At 36.8% G+C, this 25256-nt stretch overlaps 1 protein-coding gene across 2 annotated transcripts in view; it reads right to left on the minus strand.

The window, feature by feature from the left end:
- LOC126195123 (programmed cell death protein 6) overlaps nt 1-20916 on the minus strand; it is a 51761-nt gene extending 30845 nt beyond the window's left edge. Inside the window, exon 1 of one of the 2 annotated variants that reach the window (XM_049933615.1) lies at nt 20711-20916. In XM_049933615.1, coding sequence (XP_049789572.1) covers nt 20711-20766 — 56 coding nt within the window. In that variant the 5' untranslated portion in view covers nt 20767-20916. Of the gene's footprint in view, nt 1-20538; nt 20666-20710 lie in introns of those variants that run through there. The other variant, XM_049933614.1, reaches the window with a different exon arrangement.
- Nucleotides 20917-25256: the final 4340 nt, after the last annotated feature.

Genomic DNA, 25256 nt, shown 5'->3' on the forward strand with positions numbered 1-25256 from the left:
TCTGCCAGTCGTAAAAGGCGACGAAAAGAACAAACCACTAATAGGGCTAACCCCCCTTTAGTGTGATTAGTTGGTTCAGGACAGAACTAAAGAAGCCTCGGATAAGTGCCGTCATGGTCGGGGACGACGCTTGAACCCTATGCCCGCCCACAATGGTAACGACACTGCTAGCCAACTGGAAAATGATTTAAATCCAAATAGAGGTGTTTTGCAGGATATGCTTCCTGCAACCACCCTAGAAGGAAAACAAAGACAGAGGATGAGATGGTCAGATGAAGTTAATCGACACCTCATGTTCTGTTATTACCAAGCAACAAACCTAGGAACCAACACAACTGGATACAGATCACAAGTATACACAACATTTATTACCAGATACCCAGAATTAAAATTTTTAACAGAACAACGACTAGCTGATCAGATCCGTGTAATAATCAAAAATAACAGGATACCCCAGTCAGAATTAGAAAACATCAAACAACAAGTACAACAAATACTGGAACAAAATAATGTGCAATCAGAAGAAGAAGAAAATACAGTAATGGACTCAAACATCCCAGAGCAAACAAACAAAGAACAACACGCACCAATTAAACAATCAGAGGAAAACGAAATCTTAAGACAGCCACCAGAACAAGCACAAATAGAACACGAAGTGACACACATGTTAGATATAGAAGAAAAATTTCAGCTGACATATATAGAATACAAAGACACAAATACAGACATAAGACCATTCTTGCATAGACCACCAAATAACCCACAAGTCGAAACAACAATAAAAACTATCAACACAATCATACACAACAAAATAAATGAAAACACAACTATGGAAGAGTTACAACTACTGGTTTATATAGGAGCACTCACTACACTAAATATACACACTAGACAGAGAACAGAACCAACCAACACACAGAAGAAACCCACAAAACCAGCATGGCAACACAGGCTACAGATCAGAATAGAAAAACTGAGAAAAGACATCGGACAGCTAACACAATTTATAAGAAATGAAATCTCGGAAAAAAAACGAAAAAGGATAGGTAAAATCTCACAACAAGAAGCGACAGAGCAATTAGACGAAAAGAAGCAGAAATTACAAGCATTAGCCAAACGACTCAGAAGATACAAAAAAAGTGAAAATAGAAGGAAACAAAACCAAACATTCAACACAAACCAAAAGAAATTTTACCAGACAATAGATAACACACACATTAAAATAAACAATCCACCAAACATAACAGACATGGAACACTTCTGGATCAGCATATGGTCTAACCCGGTACAACATAACAGGCATGCATGGTGGATACAAGCAGAAACAGACACATACAAGATGATACCACAAATGCCTGAAGTGATAATTTTGCAACATGAAATCACCCAAGCAATTAATTCTACTCACAATTGGAAAGCCCCTGGAAATGATAAAATAGCAAATTTCTGGTTAAAGAAGTTCACCTCAACACATTCACATCTAACTAAATTATTTAACAGTTACATTGCAGACCCATACACATTCCCTGATACACTTACACATGGAATAACTTATCTGAAACCTAAAGATCAAGCAGACACAGCGAACCCAGCTAAATATCGCCCCATAACATGCCTACCAACAATATACAAAATATTAACTTCAATCATTAAACAGAAATTAATTACACATACAACACAGAACAAAATTATAAATGAAGAGCAAAAAGGCTGTTGCAAAGGAGCACGAGGATGTAAAGAGCAACTGATAATAGATGCAGAGGTGACATATCAAGCTAAAACTAAACAAAGGTCGCTACACTACGCATACATTGATTACCAAAAAGCTTTTGATAGTGTACCCCACTCATGGTTACTACAAATATTGGAAATATACAAAATAGATCCTAAATTGATACAGTTCCTAAACATAGTAATGAAAAATTGGAAAACCACACTTAATATCCAAACAAAATCAAATAATATCACATCACAGCCAATACAGATTAAGCGTGGAATATACCAAGGAGACTCATTAAGTCCTTTCTGGTTCTGCCTTGCTCTGAACCCACTATCCAACATGCTAAATAATACAAATTATGGATACAATATTACTGGAACATACCCACACAAAATCACACATTTGCTATACATGGATGATCTAAAACTACTGGCAGCAACAAATCAACAACTCAACCAATTACTAAAGATAACAGAAGTATTCAGCAATGATATAAGTATGGCTTTTGGAACAGACAAATGTAAGAAAAATAGCATAGTCAAGGGAAAACACACTAAACAAGAAGATTACATATTGGATAACCACAGCGACTGCATAGAAGCGATGGAAAAAACGGATGCCTATAAATATCTAGGATACAGACAAAAAATAGGAATAGATAATACAAATATTAAAGAAGAACTAAAAGAAAAATATAGACAAAGACTAACAAAAATACTGAAAACAGAATTGACAGCAAGAAACAAGACAAAAGCTATAAATACTTATGCCATACCAATATTGACCTACTCATTTGGAGTAGTGAAATGGAGTAACACAGACCTAGAAGCACTCAATACACTTACACGATCACAATGCCACAAATATAGAATACATCACATACATTCAGCAACAGAAAGATTCACATTAAGCAGAAAGGAAGGAGGAAGGGGATTTATCGATATAAAAAACCTACATTATGGACAGGTAGACAATTTAAGAAAATTCTTTATAGAACGAGCAGAAACTAGCAAAATACACAAAGCAATCACTCATATAAATACATCGGCTACACCACTACAATTTCATAACCACCTCTACAACCCTTTAGACCACATAACATCAACAGATACGAAGAAAGTAAATTGGAAAAAGAAAACACTTCATGGCAAGCACCCGTATCATCTAACACAGCCACACATCGATCAAGACGCATCCAACACATGGCTAAGAAAAGGCAATATATACAGTGAGACAGAAGGATTCATGATTGCAATACAGGATCAAACAATAAACACCAGGTATTACAGCAAGCATATTATTAAAGATCCCAATACCACAACAGATAAATGCAGACTTTGTAAACAACAAATAGAAACAATAGATCACATCACAAGCGGATGTACAATACTAGCAAATACAGAATACCCCAGAAGACATGACAATGTCGCAAAAATAATACATCAACAGCTTGCCTTACAACATAAACTTTTAAAACAAGAAGTTCCTACATACAAGTATGCACCACAAAATGTACTGGAGAATGATGAATACAAATTATACTGGAACAGAACCATTATAACAGATAAAACAACGCCACATAACAAACCTGACATCATACTCACCAATAAAAAGAAGAAATTAACACAACTAATCGAAATATCCATACCCAATACAACAAATATACAAAAGAAAACAGGAGAAAAAATTGAAAAATACATCCAACTGGCTGAGGAAGTCAAAGACATGTGGCATCAGGATAAAGTTGACATCATACCAATTATACTATCAACTACAGGAGTCATACCACACAATATCCACCAGTACATCAATGCAATACAGCTACATCCAAACATATATGTACAACTACAGAAATCCGTAATTATTGATACATGTTCAATTACCCGAAAGTTCCTAAATGCAATATAACACATACCGTACAGTTAATAGGAAGTGACGCTTGATCAAGGTCCGCGTCACTTTCCATTCTCAACCAGACTTAACGTCTGAGAAAGTAAAGAAATAATAATAATAATAAATCCCGTGGAGGCCCGGGAAAAGAACAGGCCTCCGGTATGTTCTGCCAGTCGTAAAAGGCGACGAAAAGAACAAACCACTAATAGGGCTAACCCCCCTTTTAGTGTGATTAGTTGGTTCAGGACAGAACTAAAGAAGCCTCGGACAAGCGCCATCATGGTCGGGGATGACATTTGAACCCTATGCCCACCCACAATGGTAACGACACTGTTAGCCAACTGGAAAATGATTTAAATCCAAATAGAGGTGTTTTGCAGGATATGCTTCCTGCAACCACCCTAGAAGGAAAACAAAGACAGAGGATGAGATGGTCAGATGAAGTTAATCGACACCTCATGTTCTGTTATTACCAAGCAACAAAACTAGGAACCAACACAACTGGATACAGATCACAAGTATACACAACAGATACCCAGAATTAAAATTTTTAACAGAACAACGACTAGCTGATCAGATCCGTGTAATAATAAAAAATAACAGGATACCCCAGTCAGAATTAGGAAACATCAAACAACAAGTACAACAAATACTGCAACAAAATAATGTGCAATCAGAAGAAGACGAAGAAGAAGAAGAAGAAGAAGAAAATACAGTAATGGACTCAAACATCCCAGAGCAAACAAACAAAGAACAACACACATCAATTAAACAATCAGAGGAAAACGAAATCTTAAAACAGCCACCAGAACAAGCACAAATAGAACTCGAAGTAACACACATGTTAGATATAGAAGAAAAATTTCAGCTGACATATATAGAAATGAAACACACAAATACAGACATTAGACGATTCTTGCATAGACCGCCAAATAACCCACAAGTCGAAACAATAAAAACTATCAACACAATCATACACAACAAAATAAATGAAAACACAGCTATGGAAGAGTTACAACTACTGGTTTATATAGGAGCACTCACTACACTAAATATACACACTAGGCAGATATCACAACCAACCAACACACAGAAGAAACCCACAAAACCAGCATGGCAACACAGGCTACAGATCAGAGTAGAAGAACTGAGAACAGACACTGGACAGCTAACACAATTTATAAGAAATGAAATATCAGACAAAAAACCAAAAAGGTTAGGTAAAATCTCACAACAAGAAGCGATAGAGCAATTAGGTGAAAAGAAGCAGAAATTACAAGCATTGGCCAAACGACCTAGAAGGAAACAAAACTAAACATTCAACACAAACCAAAAGAAATTTTACCAGACAGTAGATAACACACACATTAAAATAGACAATCCACCAAACATAACAGACATGGAACACTTCTGGAGCAACATATGATCAAACCCAGTATAACATAACAGACATGCACAGTGGATACAAGCAGAAACAGACACATACAAGATGACACCACAAATGCCTGAAGTGATAATTTTGCAACATGAAGTCACCCAAGCAATTAATTCTACGCACAATTGGAAAGCCCCTGGAAAAGATAAAATAGCAAATTTCTGGCTAAAGAATTTCACCTCAACACATTCACATCTAACTACATTATTTAACAATTACATTGCAGACCCATACACATTCCCTGATACACTTACACAAGGAATAACTTATTTGAAACCTAAAGATCAAGCAGACACAGCAAACCCAGCTAAATATCGCCCCATAACATGCCGACCAACAATATACAAAATATTAACTTCAGTCATTACACAAAAATTCATGACACATACAACACATAACAAAATTATAAATGAAGAACAAAAAGGCTGTTGCAAAGGAGCACAAGGATGTAAAGAGCAACTGATAATAGATGCAGAGGTGACATATCAAGCTAAAACTAAACAAAGGTCGCTACACTACGCATACATTGATTACCAAAAAGCTTTTGATAGTGTACGCCACTCATGGTTGCTACAGATATTGGAAATATACAAAGTAGATCCTAAATTGATACAGTTCCTAAACATAGTAATGAAAAATTGGAAAACCACACTTAATATTCAAACAAATTCAAATAATATCACATCACAGCCAATACAGATTAAGCGTGGAATATACCAAGGAGATTCATTAAGTCCTTTCTGGTTCTGCCTTGCTCTGAACCCACTATCCGACATGCTAAATAATACAAATTATGGATACAATATTACCGGAGCATACCCACACAAAATCACACATTTGCTATACATGGATGATCTAAAACTACTGGCAGCAACAAATCAACAACTCAACCAATTACTGAAGATAACAGAAGTACTCAGCAATGATATAAATATAGCTTTTTGAACAGACAAATGTAAGAAAAATAGCATAGTCAAGGGAAAACACACTAAACAAGAAGATTACATATTGGATAACCACAGCGACTGCATAGAAGCGATGGAAAAAACAGATACCTATAAATATCTAGAATACAGACAAAAAATAGGAATAGATAATACAAATATTAAAGAAGAACTAAAGAAAAATATAGACAAAGACTAACAAAAACACTGAAAACAGAATTGACAGCAAGAAACAAGACAAAAGCTATAAATACTTGTGCTATACCAATATTGACCTACTCATTTGGTGTAGTGAAATGGAGTAACACAGACCTAGAAGCACTCAATACACTTACACGATCACAATGCCACAAATATAGAATACATCACATACATTCAGCAACAGAAAGATTCACATTAAGCAGAAAGGAAGGAGGAAGGGGATTTATCGATATAAAAAAACCTACATTATGGACAGGTAGACAATTTAAGAAAATTCTTTCTAGAACTAGCAGAAACTAGCAAAATACACAAAGCAATCACTCATATAAATACATCGGCTACACCACTGCAATTTCATAACCACTTCTACAACCCTTTAAATCACATAACATCAACAGATATGAAGAAACTAAATTGGAAAAAGAAAACACTGCATGGCAAGCACCCGTATCATCTAACACAGCCACACATCGATCAAGACGCATCCCACACATGGCTAGGAAAAGGCAATATATACAGTGAGACGGAAGGATTCATGATTGCAATACAGGATCAAACAATAAACACCAGATATTACAGCAAGCATATTATTAAAGATCTCAATACCACAACAGATAAATGCAGACTTTGCAAACAACAAATAGAAACAGTAGATCACATCACAAGCGGATGTACAATACTAGCAAATACAGAATACCCCAGAAGACATGACAATGTAGCAAAAATAATACATCAACAGCTTGCCTTACAACATAAACTTATAAAACAACACGTTCACACATACAAGTATGCACCACAAAATGTACTGGAGAATGATGAATACGAATTATACTGGAGCAGAACCATTATAACAGATAAAACACCACCACATAACAAACCTGACATCATACTCACCAATAAAAAGAAGAAATTAACACAACTAATCGAAATATCCATACCCCATACAACAAATATACAGAAGAAAACGGGAGAAAAAATTGAAAAATACATCCAACTGGCTGAGGAAGTCAAGGACATGTGGCATCAGGATAAAGTTGACATTATACCAATTATACTATCAACTACAGGAGTCATACCACACAATATCCACCAGTACATCAATGCAATACAGCTACATCCAAACTTATATATACAACTACAGAAATCTGTAATTATTGATACATGTTCAATTACCCGAAAGTTCCTAAATGCAATATAACATATACCGTACAGTTAAAAGGAAGTGACGCTTGATCAAGGTCCACGTCACTTTCCATTTTTAACCAGACTTAACGTCTGAGAAAGTAAAGAAATAAGAAATAATAATAATAATAATAATAATAATAGGCCCGGGAAAAGAATAGGCCTCCGGTATGTTCTGCCAGTCGTAAAAGGCGACGAAAAGAACAAACCACTAATAGGGCTAACCCCCCTTTTAGTGTGATTAGTTGGTTCAGGACAGAACTAAAGAAGCCTCGGACAAGCGCCGTCATGGTCGGGGACGACGCTTGAACCCTATGCCCGCCCACAATGGTAACGACACTGCTAGCCAACTGGAAAATGATTTAAATCCAAATAGAGGTGTTTTGCAGGATATGCTTCCTGCAACCACCCTAGAAGGAAAACAAAGACAGAGGATGAGATGGTCAGATGAAGTTAATCAACACCTCATGTTCTGTTATTACCAAGCAACAAACCTAGGAACCAACACAACTGGATACAGATCACAAGTATACACAACATTTATTACCAGATACCCAGAATTAAAATTTTTAACAGAACAACGACTAGCTGATCAGATCCGTGTAATAATCAAAAATAACAGGATACCCCAGTCAGAATTAGAAAACATCAAACAACAAGTACAACAAATACTGGAACAAAATAATGTGCAATCAGAAGAAGAAAATACAGTAATGGACTCAAACATCCCAGAGCAAACAAACAAAGAACAACACGCACCAATTAAACAATCAGAGGAAAACGAAATCTTAAGACAGCCACCAGAACAAGCACAAATAGAACACGAAGTGACACAGATGCTAGATATAGAAGAAAAATTTCAGCTAACATATATAGAATACAAAGACACAAATACAGACATTAGACCATTCTTGCATAGACCACCAAATAACCCACAAGTCGAAACAACAATAAAAACTATCAACACAATCATACACAACAAAATAAATGAAAACACAACTATGGAAGAGTTACAACTACTGGTTTATATAGGAGCACTCACTACACTAAATATACACACTAGACAGAGATCAGAACCAACCAACATACAGAAGAAAACCACAAAACCAGCATGGCAACACAGGCTACAGATCAGAATAGAAAAACTGAGAAAAGACATCGGACAGCTAACACAATTTATAAGAAATGAAATCTCGGAAAAAAAACGAAAAAGGTTAGGTAAAATCTCACAACAAGAAGCGACAGAGCAATTAGACGAAAAGAAGCAGAAATTACAAGCATTAGCCAAACGACTCAGAAGATACAAAAAAAGTGAAAATAGAAGGAAACAAAACCAAACATTCAACACAAACCAAAAGAAATTTTACCAGACAATAGATAACACACACATTAAAATAAACAATCCACCAAACATAACAGACATGGAACACTTCTGGAGCAACATATGGTCAAACCCGGTACAACATAACAGGCATGCACGGTGGATACAAGCAGAAACAGACACATACAAGATGATACCACAAATGCCTGAAGTGATAATTTTGCAACATGAAGTCACCCAAGCAATTAATTCTACTCACAATTGGAAAGCCCCTGGAAATGATAAAATAGCAAATTTCTGGTTAAAGAAGTTCACCTCAACACATTCACATCTAACTAAATTATTTAACAGTTACATTGCAGACCCATACACATTCCCTGATACACTTACACATGGAATAACTTATCTGAAACCTAAAGATCAAGCAGACACAGCGAACCCAGCTAAATATCGCCCCATAACATGCCTACCAACAATATACAAAATATTAACTTCAATCATTAAACAGAAATTAATTACACATACAACACAGAACAAAATTATAAATGAAGAGCAAAAAGGCTGTTGCAAAGGAGCACGAGGATGTAAAGAGCAACTGATAATAGATGCAGAGGTGACATATCAAGCTAAAACTAAACAAAGGTCGCTACACTACGCATACATTGATTACCAAAAAGCTTTTGATAGTGTACCCCACTCATGGTTACTACAAATATTGGAAATATACAAAATAGATCCTAAATTGATACAGTTCCTAAACATAGTAATGAAAAATTGGAAAACCACACTTAATATCCAAACAAATTCAAATAATATCACATCACAGCCAATACAGATTAAGCGTGGAATATACCAAGGAGACTCATTAAGTCCTTTCTGGTTCTGCCTTGCTCTGAACCCACTATCCAACATGCTAAATAATACAAATTATGGATACAATATTACTGGAACATACCCACACAAAATCACACATTTGCTATACATGGATGATCTAAAACTACTGGCAGCAACAAATCAACAACTCAACCAATTACTAAAGATAACAGAAGTATTCAGCAATGATATAAGTATGGCTTTTGGAACAGACAAATGTAAGAAAAATAGCATAGTCAAGGGAAAACACACTAAACAAGAAGATTACATATTGGATAACCACAGCGACTGCATAGAAGCGATGGAAAAAACGGATGCCTATAAATATCTAGGATACAGACAAAAAATAGGAATAGATAATACAAATATTAAAGAAGAACTAAAAGAAAAATATAGACAAAGACTAACAAAAATACTGAAAACAGAATTGACAGCAAGAAACAAGACAAAAGCTATAAATACTTATGCCATACCAATATTGACCTACTCATTTGGAGTAGTGAAATGGAGTAACACAGACCTAGAAGCACTCAATACACTTACACGATCACAATGCCACAAATATAGAATACATCACATACATTCAGCAACAGAAAGATTCACATTAAGCAGAAAGGAAGGAGGAAGGGGATTTATCGATATAAAAAACCTACATTATGGACAGGTAGACAATTTAAGAAAATTCTTTATAGAACGAGCAGAAACTAGCAAAATACACAAAGCAATCACTCATATAAATACATCGGCTACACCACTACAATTTCATAACCACCTCTACAACCCTTTAGACCACATAACATCAACAGATACGAAGAAAGTAAATTGGAAAAAGAAAACACTTCATGGCAAGCACCCGTATCATCTAACACAGCCACACATCGATCAAGACGCATCCAACACATGGCTAAGAAAAGGCAATATATACAGTGAGACAGAAGGATTCATGATTGCAATACAGGATCAAACAATAAACACCAGGTATTACAGCAAGCATATTATTAAAGATCCCAATACCACAACAGATAAATGCAGACTTTGTAAACAACAAATAGAAACAATAGATCACATCACAAGCGGATGTACAATACTAGCAAATACAGAATACCCCAGAAGACATGACAATGTCGCAAAAATAATACATCAACAGCTTGCCTTACAACATAAACTTTTAAAACAACAAGTTCCTACATACAAGTATGCACCACAAAATGTACTGGAGAATGATGAATACAAATTATACTGGAACAGAACCATTATAACAGATAAAACAACGCCACATAACAAACCTGACATCATACTCACCAATAAAAAGAAGAAATTAACACAACTAATCGAAATATCCATACCCAATACAACAAATATACAAAAGAAAACAGGAGAAAAAATTGAAAAATACATCCAACTGGCTGAGGAAGTCAAAGACATGTGGCATCAGGATAAAGTTGACATCATACCAATTATACTATCAACTACAGGAGTCATACCACACAATATCCACCAGTACATCAATGCAATACAGCTACATCCAAACATATATGTACAACTACAGAAATCCGTAATTATTGATACATGTTCAATTACCCGAAAGTTCCTAAATGCAATATAACACATACCGTACAGTTAATAGGAAGTGACGCTTGATCAAGGTCCGCGTCACTTTCCATTCTCAACCAGACTTAACGTCTGAGAAAGTAAAGAAAAAATAATAATAGTGCTGGTGTTCCATAGTCTTTTCCTGCCCAGGCATCATCAGTGCGAGTCAATGTAATTTCACAGTTACTTGGTGACCTTTTACATAGGGGATGATGTTTAGTTTTCTTGAAAGATGCACCAGGATCAATCCAAATGAAGTGGTCCAATAAAAATTAAGTTGTTGCTTGACCATTTTTAAATATTTTATTTTTAAATTTTACCTTTCATTTTTAATGAAGGGCGGCCATTTTCGTTTGTAAGTGGGCGACGATGTTTCAGTTTAGAGACATTAGCAAAAATATGAATATCTCTGCACTGGGTTAAGTTAAAACATTGCAATTGACATGATTGTTCTTAGAAAAGTGTCCTCTACAACAGTGTCAATTACACAAAATACCCTAAATTTAAAAATAACCAGTCAAAGTGACCTCCAAAGTTTGGTACCCAAATTTTCAAAAATCCACTTTTTAGGCCCAAAAATAACAAACAAGGAGTGATTTATGAGAGTATTTTTTCCCCCTACAGTTAGGTATCATACACCACTAACCTCATATAGAGCAAGAACACTTACAAATGTTTCCTTAATTTTTTATGAATTATTGAAATTTGAAAATTTTCAGTTTTTGTAAATGATGGGTTAGTTATCTCAGGTGGGACTGAATATAAAAATGATGTTTGCACAGTTCGTACACCTATATGATAGCAACGTACTGTAAAAATTTTAACACTGATATCTGACTGAACAAAGATATGAATTTTTGAAAATGAGGAGATAATTCACATTACTCTACAACTGATCTCATGGCTGTTGCCTATTCATGTGTGATATTGGCAGGATATAATCAATTATTATTGAAGTAAGGTACTGAATTATATACAAAAAGTGGAAACATCACTGAAATTATTTATGTTATTTTGATGTATTTAAAATAAATATTTTCACTTAACATCCTTCAAGATGCTACTGTTCCTAAACCTGGAGGTGAATGTTAAGAACACTTATGTCTTCAGGCAGCTTCTGTGATATAGAATAAGACCTCCCAGTTTCTGTGTTAAGTTCAAGCACTGAAAGTTTCCTTAAAACATTTTTCATTGGTACCCAAACTTTGTCCAAAGTAGATTTCTTGAATGATGTTCTTGGGCCAGTAGGGTGGTAAAAATGCACAAAAACATCATTTTTTCCAAACTTATTCTTTCAATCTCTGCAAGCCATAACTGTCCATCATACATACATGCCACTATGTCATTCAACATTAAATACAGATGTAATTTTACTGACACAATGATCCTCAAAAATTTCGGTTTCTGATGTTACATAGCATGGAACTAAGTTTTCTGCAATGCCAATGAATTTGCAGAAATGCCTTGTTCCTTTTATTGCTACACAGTTTTCAAAACTGTGTTTGAAGTGTTGTTTTCATATGCAGAACCACTTCTTTCTTGATCAGAAAACACGTAACGCATTCAATATTATCCTTGAAAAAGACATGTCCTGTACTTTGAGAATTTGGTCTGTGGTTGGCCTTTGTAGGCTGGCTTTACTTCACTTTTTGTTGTACTTCCTACTCCATCACATGCATTTTTACCATGGCAAGATGCAAAAAAGTGCCATTCAGCCTCCAACCCAAAGTCTACTTTGTGGTTGCACAGATTTGAAAAATTCTTTTTGTTCTTATACTGACTACGACTTCCATCTGGAAAGTCGATCAGCTTCTCAATCTTGGGAAAATTTTCTTTTATGTAATTTATTAGCTACATACTTTTGAAACACATGTACAGCCAAAGTGTTGTACTCCAAGTAGTGGCTTAGAATGCAAATTTAAGAACTGCAAACTTCATCTTTCTCATTTTTGAAGTAGAGAATAAATGGATGCACTGTTGCCTGGTCATTGTCCCAGTGGTACCCTTGTATTGCATACTGTATCACAAAGGTAAAATTTTCTGCAAAATCAGCTAGCACTTTTTTTGTCCTTCAAAAACTTACTTTCGATTTAGAAACTTAGTGATAACTTTTGAGTTTTTGTAAGTTATATCTTCCTGAGATTTAACCACTGTTATAATTTCTGCCCTGTCAGTTGTGACCCACTGTTTGAAGGCAATACTGTCTGGCATTTCCTCATCATATTCATGAAACAATTCAATAATGGTTTCCTTACCACGGCATTTATTACACAAACTCATTATGCAGTCATAACTGTTAGTGTCACAGACCATTAAATCTAGTAACTCTTTGTAGTTAAGATCACCAAGTTTTGCACCCGCAATCATCAGTTTGACATTTTGATGATACAAACAAATACATACGGAGTGTGTCCCTGAGGATCCAGCCAAAATACACCACTTAAGGTGGAGGTCACAAAATTCTGACCTTCCAATTTTGCAGTCAGGATGCGAATTTTTGAAAGCTACATAAAGTTCATTTAAATTTGACAGCACTAGTCATTTCTGCTTTGTTACTTTAACTCCATTTATAACAACTCTTTTGCTATCTTTGCAACCTGGGCACATACTACTGTTTTCATAATCTTCAAAAACTGCTGGATCTTTTTGTTTCTTCACTTATACCTACTTCTTTCTTCTTTCCTAAAACTGGAAGAATGCCTTGCTCTTTCACTAATTTTCAGGTTAGTTTAACCAAACGATGAGAAACGTTGAATTCACGAACTGTTTTTCTCTTGACCATGAGTCAGGGAGCAAACTTGTTTTAACTTTTCCCTCTTTAGATGTCACTGAACCTTTAATTTTTAGTTTCCCTATTAAGCTCAAATATTCAGTGTCAGATTATGCTGGGGGTAGGTTTCTTATTCTTTAGAAATAATGTTGGTATGTGTATTATTAAAGCATGATTCCAAGTCTTTTTTAATTTTGTCTGAAATTTGTTGTACCTTATTTTCAATAGATGTTTTTCTATTTCTGCTACTTAATTTTATTATTTTCGAAGCAGGAGATATGTCAAACTTGGAACAAGCAAAATCCAATATGCTAACAGCTTCCTCATTACGAATATAAATGTCATTAACTAGGTTACACGATTCTGGTTCTGGATTCACAATAAATACTTTTTGAGTAACAATTTGGGCACAGGGAATTTCCAGGAATCACATTACGTTTTACTTGGGAAGCTGTTTCATTCTCACATAACAAGAACAAATGTTCAAGTTTCATAAGTACTGGCTGAAGTAAAGCTGTGAGGATAGATTGCGAGTTGTGGTCTAGTAGCTCAGTTGGTGGAGCACTTGCTCACGAAAGGCAAAGATCCTGGGTTTGAGTCCTAGTCCAGTGCACAGATTTTGCCAGCAAGTTTCTATTTCTGGCTTCCCAATAACTATTTATGGTAGCATAATAGTGTTAGCATACATTTCCTCATGTTCACTACAACTTCGTGGTTAGCATTCCTTGGGAAAGAACTGAAAATTGAATTATTTTCATATGGAATCATTAAATAAGAGGCTGATCATCCGCAAAGACTGTCGTTAAATGAATGCCACTACATTCTTGCCAGCAATAACTTATTATTGTTAACAGTGATTAGCTATTTTAAACAATCAAATTAGAAGACTGGCAGATGGTCTGCATTCTTTGGCTTAGTGTGATGATTCAGCATCGCAATGACTAGTCCCTTTACAGCAGCATTTGATTATGCCAATGTTTGATTATTTTTTAAATTACATTAATTTTTTTATGACAAGTCTCCAGTGTGTTCTGTCAGAGTTCCTACTGATTTAATCGAATGAATAAAGGTTTAAAAAACTAAGGTTCCAATGCATTTTCGAAGACAGACTTGTGTATGGATGGAACAGCCTATACTTTAAAATGCTATACAGAAAAACGTTATTCAGCAGATGAAGTTGACAACTGACTTGTATTATTGCATAACACTAATACAATAAAAACCAAATTTCAACACATCTTCATGCTCTTGTACACATATCTTAATGCTGACATGGACAGGGCAATTCCATGTTTCACTCAGACTGTATGGAACTGGAAGTAATGCACATTCTACTTCCCAACTACAAGCACCAGCCTGGAGTATGACAACTACCAAATTGTTCCATAACCTACCATAGTCTACGACTGAAAAAGCTTTCACTACATACGGAAGTGTACACTATTTGAAACTTTCTGACAGGACTGTGTGCTGGACTGTGACTAACTTGTAAAGGTAGAAAAAGATCTTAGTGACTAAGCTATTCACTAACAACTGGAAAACAACCTTAAAGCTTGTGGCTCTCTGTACATCTCTTCTTCCAAACTCAGTCAATCAGGCACTGCCAGCAAAACATAATAGTCTAGATTCTAGTTCTGGTTCACCATACAGATTTATAATATTGGATGTCAGACATCACATTTTACATTTTGTAGGATTTGAGAGCAACAATCACTGGAACCATTACCACTGAAGACTAGGTTAGTAGGCAAAAAGAGGTGTTGCATACACTGCATTTAAGAGCACCTATGGTTGACAGTCACCTAAAGTCGACATACAATTTTAAAATGTTTGAAATAAGGAAATGAAGTAATATAGAAGGCTGTGCTTTTAGCACACATTGTTGTTACACATTGTTTAACCGTGGTATCTACGAAGTCACAGAGAAAGCATCATGGTTTTGGGAGTGGAAAGCCACATTTGTTATGACCTGCACTGCAGACAGAAGTAAGCAGCAAACCTTAAGGAAATTGCAAGCAGGTAAGTTTCATTCAGTGTGTTTCAACTTCTTTCTGTACAATTCCTTTGTGTTACTGAAAAGACTATTATTGCCTTTGTTTTGTTGAGTGTGGGATAAAATTAGTACTTTACGCATTCACAAGTATGTCAACAATTGCTTCTTTTAAATTAACATAATGTTAAATATGACAGGGGTTCAACTTTAGGTTTCCTATTACAGCTTGAGTTTTAGACTGTATCTGAAAGTAACTTTAATGCTGTTCATAATGATATTAGTTTTATTAAGCTATGTCACTTAGAACCCATAATTGACAGAGGGTGTCAAGCTTTAGGTATTCAAGTGTAATTTGGGAGTGATATCTGATAATTTTAAATCTTTTATTTTCTATTATCAGTATTCTAAATAATTGTTATTTTTAACTGTTTTTATCCGGAAACATGGGTCCAAAGAAGTATCAACAATACTTACAAGAGTCTTTGATAGAGGCCATTGATGCAGTGAACTGTGGAATGAGCTATTCTTGGGTCGACAGAAGCGTTCGATCCCACGCGTCTGCTTTGACCCGTGACGTAAGGGTGTTGTCGTGTGTGACGTCATGACAGCGCGGAGTTTGGTTTGAGTGTGGCTGTCTCCAGTTCTGTTTTATTTTATTTACTTTTCTGATCTGTTCGTTCTATCTCGTGAGTTTTTTAATTTAAAAACACTTATTACTTATTTTAATTATCTGTTTCCTCCAATTTCTGTTTTAGTTTATTATATTTATCTTTCTGATCTGTTCGTTCTATCCCGTGAGAGTTTTTTTTTAAAAAGACAAAAAACACTAATCAGCTACTGAAGCATCTTTATCTTCTATGGGTTGCAGGGGTTACGACCCCTGGGGTGGTGGGTGGGTATTCATACATGGCTATCTTCACTTACACGTTGTAGCTACGCAAGGCGTCTAAATTTGTTTATATTTAGTTTGCCCCCCACCCAAAACACCCCATTTCCCGCGCTTGTCCCGTTAGTGTCATTAGGCTTCTTGTGGAAAGTGTGTGTGTTTGTTTTTGTTTCCGCCATATTTGTGACGTCATGGGTCAAAGCAGACGGGCGGGATCGGACGCTTCCGTATTTCCCTATTCTTATGCTTCAAAACAATTTGGGTTTCCAAGGGTAACTTTGATGGGGAAACACAATGGTAGGTCCCATTACAAATGAAAATTGGAGTGTCTACAGCATTTTCAGCAGATCAGGAAAATTTGCTAGCTGAATGGGTAATAATGATGGAGAAAAGAGGGTTCCCAGTTTCGAAACAGACATTGTTGTATTCTGCTAGAAAGTTGGCTGATGAATTAAAGTTTAAAGTAAAACAGTCTTTTCCCAGTAAGAAATGGTACAATGGCTTTATGCATAGACGTCACAATTTAAGCTCAAGAATTTGCCAAAATTTAACTACAAGCCGAAGAAATGCCACTCAAGATAATATTAAATTTTGAGTTTGAGGAGGTTCATAGTTATTTAGAGGAGAGGGAGCTAATTTCACTGTTTGAGGACCAAAGTAGAATTTTTAATGGAGACAAAACTTCCTTCTTCCTCAATCCAAAGGTTGGAAAGGTTCTGGCTGAATGAGGATCGAAGACAGTGTATCAAGGGGCTGGAAATGATGAAAAGGAGAACATAACACCACTCATTATGGGAAATGCTGTTGGGAAACTTGTTCCACCAATGATTGTATTTAAGTAAATAGTGTTACCTGTTTATTAATTTTTGTATCTGTATTCTCTAGCAAGCCTAGTTTACATTCTGAACATTTTCTTTCAGGTACACCAGAATACCAGCAGCTGTAGCCACAGCGGTACCAAAGGAATGGGCCATTGGGCATTCAGAAAGTGGGCGGATGAACCACGAAAATTTCTATGAGTATATTGCCAACATTTTCTACCTATGGTTTGTAAAGAAAGGATTTCAGTTCCAAATTGTTTTGTTTCTGGATGGTCATACAAAGTGGCCCTATATCCAAATGCAACACACATTTTGCAACCTATGGATGTTGCTGTGTTCCGTACTCTAAAAATGTGTTGGAAGCAAACCGTGCAAGAATGGCGCATGGAGAATGGACACTTAAATAAACAAAACTTTGCACAGGTGCTCAGTTCAGTTCTAGATAGTGTAACGCCCGAGATCCTTCAGAATGGGTTCGGTAAATGTGGATTATTTCCCTGGAATGCAGAAGCTGTTTTAGTTCCAGAATTAGATGTCACTGAGCCACAAGTGGCAACAACAACAACAACAGCAATCCCAGAGCCCCAGTTGAAAAAGCACATAGCTTGGCTCGAAGATCAAATTGGACCAGAGAGACTACGAACTTTTGTGGAAAATAAGGGAGACTGGACAGGTTGTGCAGAAGATTTGTCCCTTTACAACCTTTGGAAGAAAATAAGTCAACAAGCTATACATGATCTGTCTCAGCAAGCAACCCCACCAGCACCATCATCTGCACCACAGGATGCCTTGCTGAGCTTGCCTCAGGCTTCATCACCAGAACAACCTTCTCAACTTCAAGAAGTGGGAAATACAACACATTCAATGACACTTCTAGAACTTAGCACTCCACAAAAAGCCATAATGACAATAAATGAGCCGAAACCATCCATTAATGCAGGATTTGTACCACTCTTTAAAAGAGCTTTGTTTTGGCCTAGTCGTAGTGCTTCTACTAGAGTAACGAGAAAGAGAGAAAAAATTCCAGCTGTTGTCACATCTCCTCAAATGATAGATTACTTCCTAAAAAAGGAGGAAATGAAAAAGAAACTAGAAATGGAGAAACAAGAAAGGAAGAAGGCTACAGAGGACAAGAAAATTATTCAGCAAAAGAAGAGGGAAGAAAGACTAGCCAAGAAAGGGAAAAAGAAAGTGGTGGTGTCCGATTCAGATACTTCAGATGAGAGTGAAGTTCCATTAATGGACAGTGACTCAGAATTATATGAACAAATACCAGTGAAAAGAATGTGAAAGAAGGGGATTTTATCATTGCAAAAATTTGTTGGAGGAAAACGAAATACGTCACTCTTCAGTTTCCTTTGTGTTGTTCAAGAGGTGGCAAAAGATCTTATAAAAGTTGTGGGACTGAAAAGTACTGATATAAGTAATACAGAGTTTTTAGCAAATGAAACTGATATGTCCTTTATCTCTCACCATCAAATAATTGATGATGTAGAGATGCCTGAACTGTCAGTGATGGAGGAAAGGATCAAATACGTTTTCAAAAAGTTGCTTAATGTAAAAGAAAAGTGGGTCATACATTGGTTTCTGACATCCTTTTGTAAACATTAATTTTCAGCAGTAAGCTCCTTTCTGAATTTTCAGTTTCTTTTACTCATCTGTTTAAAGATAATCAATAATTTGGTAAGGAATATTTAAGGACTATATTTACATGTACTTCAGGAGATTTACACATACTGTAAATGTTTGCAGTTAAACTTAAATAATAAAAAAAAAAAAAATGATGTGACTAGCATTGCCGTTTTCTTTCCATCCTTGTCTAATTTTAGGGATATGGGAATTATGTCGACTATAGGTGCCAGAATCGTCAACTTTAGGAACATGGCCATTTTAGGGTGCCTATTTTAGGTGCAATTCAAGGGCTCACATTCCACTTTTTTTAGAAAAACATACAATTTCATTTTTACAAGACATGATATTTTAGATGAAATCTGAGACTCTGAAGTTCCAGAAAATAATTTTAGAACCCATAATTATTTAATAGCATGGCCATAATATTAAAAAGTAGGAAAAAATTCTCTTAACGTGTCGACTATAGGTGTCCTTACCTTACTGCTCCGCATGTCAATGGAGAGTACCCCCCAGAAAAGCTGAGATTTTGTTCACGGCATCTGTGTCCAATACTGATCTCTGCAGTATGTACAGAACTTGTGGCACAGAAAACTTTTATCAGTGACTGTCGTCAAGTAAAGCTGCAAAAGTGTTTTTACTTGTCTGGCAAGGACGATGCAGCAACAAAACTCTCCCCCCCCCCCCCCCCCCCTTTGGAAGTTGTGTGCTACTTTTTTCCCTTTGTTTACTTATGCTTGACAATACATCTTTTTTCGCTTTCCCTATGAACCCAAAAGTTGCATAAACTTTAAGAAATTAGTCATCTACAAGGAATGTTCTTAAATGACTAGTACGTGGGCATACTTAAATAATATTGTGACTACCTTGGAAACTTGGCTATACATACAACACAGTACGATACTGGAGGTGTTTCATGGGCAATCAAACAGTTAACATTCTAATAATAATAAATTTGTAAATTGTCAGACTTTTAACTACTGACATGTTCAGAGTTTTGCAAGAGGTAGCCTACTGATGAACCTATTTTTTTTACCCTATCTCTTACATCTTTAATGAGACGCAAACAATTACTACACGATGTACGAAGAGTCCACCGCAATATGAGAAATAAAAAGCGACAGTCATTTATATCAAAATTAGAACTTAATTCTGGGCAGAACCTGTTTCTTTACATTACAATCACGCTCTCAGCCGTGATTATATGCTCTTATCCATTATAACGACAGCATTTGTAGTTCTTATAAGTACAAAAACAAACACAAAATTGTCTGTACCTCCTGAAAGCTTCCCACAGGAATTCCCTGCTAGGCATTTGTGAATTGAAGTAATACGCCATGGAAGGATCCAGTCACCAACGTACTTCGAGCTGTGACACTGACTCATCTATCACGTTTTCGTGAGGGAACTTACTGTCAAGGATAGCAGATAACACCTGCTGTTACGTACCTTTGAAAAATGTCCCACAGGAATTCACGGCTGACCATCTGACCTGTGTACGCCATTATTTAACACAGTAGAGGTGCAAAATGCACACTGAGTTCCGGCTTAGGGGCGGTAATACACTGTTTACACACGCCTCTCTTTCACTGAACAACCATGAATATGAGAAAGTAGACAGTCCACGTAAACCTCTTTGCGACAACATAACCTTGAACGACAGTATGTACACACTACTGTGCAGAATCGACCCTCCTGAAATCGACCATACCCTGTGACACTATCAGCGAGGGAATAACTAGTTTTGGCAATATGTGGGTATCTAAAACTCATATCTTATTATTTTCCTTTCACTTTACATTATTTGAAGTAATTATGACTAAAATCGTTTAAATTACAAAAATGACAATGACTATAAATATATCCGCACTTCTCTTTGTGCAGTGTGCTGAGATCAGTGAAATTTTAACGAATAGACTATTTTGTAAATATAAAGTATATTTTCACAGTTTTTTTAATTATTATGTTGATGAAGAACTTATTTATCTCTGTAGTTTAACACCGTTGATAGTCCGTGACTTCTCTCTCGGGTATTCCTGTGTAAAAGTCTTTGCTTATTTCACTCAGTATGCAACTGTCAAATAGAGATGGCAGCACTTTCACAGTACGCTGCAGCTGCTACGCTGATGCAAATCCCTGTCGTGAGGGGCAATAAAACAGTAGATTTGTTGCCGTGATCGCGAGCTAACTGTCGGCCTGCGTTGCTAGTAAGGTGCGCGTTCAAATGCCAGTGAAACGCCGGGTCGTGATGACTAGCGTCTGTTACCGCTGCGGTGACTGAAGTATGCAGCAAGGGCCCGGGCACGGGCCCTGGCCCATGGTGGTGGTGGGTCTGCTGCTGTGCCTCGCTTGTTCCCTTTCGCTCACGAAACTTTTAATGTGTGTGTTCGCTCAGGATGCCGCTAGTCACAGCAACGAAGCAGAACTGTGGTTGCACGAGAATCAGTTACAACAGCATGCCGGTCTTTTCAGAGAGCGTGGTGAGTTCTACCCCACAAACGATTATAGCACAGCGATGCGCAAACCTTGTCTGTCTCGTCTCTTTCCTCCCCTCCTCCACCACCTGTATTCCATGATTTGTTCTGATAGTAGGTGGCGCGGGATTTGGATTGTGCAGGATGCCAGCAACGGAATTGTATGAACTGTGTGAGAATAAAGACTAAATCATTTTCAGTGCCTACCAGAATGGAACCAGCTCCATCAAGTAATTTGTTAATTTGCTCAAATATGTTGTTCCAGCAGTGTTTCGATTCCCTTTTCCGTGGTGGTAATTACCGTGATAGCTCAGAATTCTACATCAATTTCATCAAGCGTTCATAGGTAATATTTGGCCTCAGATGTCAGACAACATTTACGCTTATTACTTTTTAACATTGCTATTGAAGAAATTGTTTTAGTCGTCTAGGGATTAAAACTGAACTTTCAATAAGTATTGGAGGCCTCTCGTTTGCTGTTAACTTCGGGGTTATGTAGTCCTTTCGACAACTAATTCTTATTTCAATAATTTATGCTCTTTGACACAATTTAATGAACCTCCCAGTTTCACCCAGCTACCTCTCATGCATAAAATTATTCTTGTGCTATGTAGAATGTCTGGTTGTCACTCAGTATTCATTTTGCTGGTGACCCAATCAGTTTTCTCCCTACAAATGTGATGAAGGCAAGCGTGTAAGAGAAGCACACAAAATGCAAGGACTGACATATTTTCTTAGGTCATCTTTTAAGGATCGACATTTATAGTATCAAGCTGACAACGTAAATATTGCAGTGCCTCCTATTTATCGTCAGAAATTTGCTGCTCATGGGCAAACAGCAAGTTTTAAATGTTACTGTGCTGGCCCGAAGACAATGTGACAAAACGACTGCAATATCTTGGAAAGGAAATGTGAGATCCAATGAAAATAACGTGTTTTGGAATTAAGTCCGCGTTTTCTAAGCGTCTGATTTTCTCTCTTTTTTTCAAGTATAATTTACAGGGAAATGAGAGAACAAAGTTTACGCTTTTAACAGCAGGACCCAATTCGTTTATAAAACGACCCTTGGGTGACATTGCAAGCAAACCGCTGTCCATTCCTACGCCAAAAGCCACAGACGTAATGTTCTTGCAGTACCGTTTCTTCTTTGATTTCTCTCCACCTTTTTTGTTCTCGCCGAACTGGAAGTTATAGCCAGATACAGCTTCCGTGCGAACGATAGCGTGACAAAATGGACTGTTCGGATTTGTCAGTGTAAAATTGATAGGCATTGTTGCAGATGCTTACACCTCTGCAACTAACATCTATCGATGTTTATTTATTGAAAGTGACGTCACGCATTAATGAAATAATTATCTTGCCAGAAGGCCAATTTCAATAGTAAAAGTAAAATGTATCATCCTTGAGGAACATCAGAACTTTCTTATACCTTCCGTAGGAAACATGTTGGAGTCTTCATCAAGCTGCTCCTCCATACAACTTCGAAATCGCTCGAAGCCATAAAGTTAGCTACAATCTAAAACAAATTCCCTTGATTATTGTAGTGTGAGTCGCTTCGCTAGCAGCTTTATCGGCAATTAGCGGTTTCACAAATATTAGACTGATTTTTGCGGCTCGTATGCTTTACTCCACTACGACGTAACAAGCTCAGTTTGATATAGCTTTTCTTCTCGAATGTAATTGATAGTTTTAAATGAATGGAAATGAAGCCGATACAGTTCGCGAAATTTCGGTAGTAGCCCGTGTATGCTGACAGAAAATCGGGTATGTCTGTGGGGATAGCTGACATCTTTTCTGTTCGGTAAGCATGTACATTTATCTGGACATATAACAGACCAGGCAGGGCTTGTCATCGCGGTGAGAATCTGTAGCAAGTGTCTCCCTCCTTAATTCGAATTCGACCAACTGAATCGCGTGAAACAATTATTTATGGCTTATTGTTTCTATTGGTGTTCTTCGTATTGAAATAAAAAAAAAATGATTTTGACTATCCAAAAAATGTACGACGGACTACGTATTCTGTGAAGCATGCGTCACCGGTTGTCGTATCCATGACTACCGATATGTGCAATCTCATAGGGCCCGGCTGGTATAATAACCGATCACGGCAAAACATTCTGTTATCCCGACGCCTTCAGAGACCCCCACCCAAAAAATAACAAATAATGAAATAAAAAATCAGCCCATACAACAGGCCTGACAATAGATATAAACTCTAGAGAACAGTTATTTTGTTTGGTACCAGGACACGTGGCGTTTACTGTATCCCAGCATATTGTCATCTCGCTATGAACCTGAATGAGCAAGAGTAATTGGGAAAGCGAGAATCTACACCATGACCAGTGTGCGCTTCTTGCGAGCAATGAGCACATGTGCAAACAATCTACCACAGCTGATGAGCGAAGCGGAAGTACGATTGTATGAAGACCAGAGAGATGGCCAAATTTTTGAAACCTATTAGTTATAATATTATAATACTTACTTAGAGGATACTCATTCTAAAGTGCCCATTTATCGCACTTGGGTCTATGTAGTAACGGGCAAAGGAACCAATTAGTACTACGAGTAAACTGCGAAAGGTTAGTTATTGACGTTGCCGTGCTTCGACAGTGAAGTAGGTGCTCGAAACAACGTGTCAAAAGCTCACGACACAGAAAGGCCATACCAAACCGTCAGGAAACAAAAACACGCGTTATGGAAGAGCAGAAACAGTTTTAAAAACTTAAACTGCACAGCAAAGGCAGAGAGGCTCTGAGCACTATGGGACTTAACATCTGAGGCCATCAGAGGACTGTCTTTTTAGGAAAAGAGCAGGAGGGAGAGTTATTGACGCTATGGTGCTATATGACAACGAAGAAATTCACTGAAGCTGTAAAACGGCTGAGCAACGAAGCAGTTGTACAACCTTCGCCTAAGAACAAGTAAAGCAATATTTTGCATAAGTAAAGAAAGGTTATTAAATAAATCATTACACATTCATAACTGTTAACTGAATATTTCGCAATATATTGCTTCTTGTGTTGTAAGAATGGATCATTGTTTCTGTCTATCCTTATAAAGTAGTACCTTACTTAGTGTGGATGCGCAGAAGAAATTTGAGTAATGGGTTTCAACAGTAAGCTTTTACATTGAGAAAAAAATTTCGGAAGAGCTTACTATTGAAAGCCAATACTCAAATGGCATCCTTCTGCAGTAAAAACATATCGAGAACACACTCCCGCACTGTAATACCCTATGGTACAATTATTAAGAAAAAATTTAAGCCAAGATGTTTCGGCATAAACGTAATAAGAAGTCGCAATAGTTGTCTTCAAAATGTCTGTTTTCAACAGCGCCTTTCGTTACGGAAGGAAACGGGTCATCCACATGGTGACATTCCAAGGTTCTCTTAACACTCGGCGGGTTAGATTCACGTAGTCAAACATTGCGCTGCAAGCAGGGCCGGTTCGTACCTCCTTCCCTGGCTGATACTGACTGACTCTCCTTGGGTCCTTGGTAATACTAGTGATTGTGGAAATGGG

This window comes from Schistocerca nitens, chromosome 7, assembly GCF_023898315.1.
Source record: "Schistocerca nitens isolate TAMUIC-IGC-003100 chromosome 7, iqSchNite1.1, whole genome shotgun sequence".
NCBI classification, from domain to species: Eukaryota; Metazoa; Arthropoda; class Insecta; order Orthoptera; family Acrididae; genus Schistocerca; species Schistocerca nitens.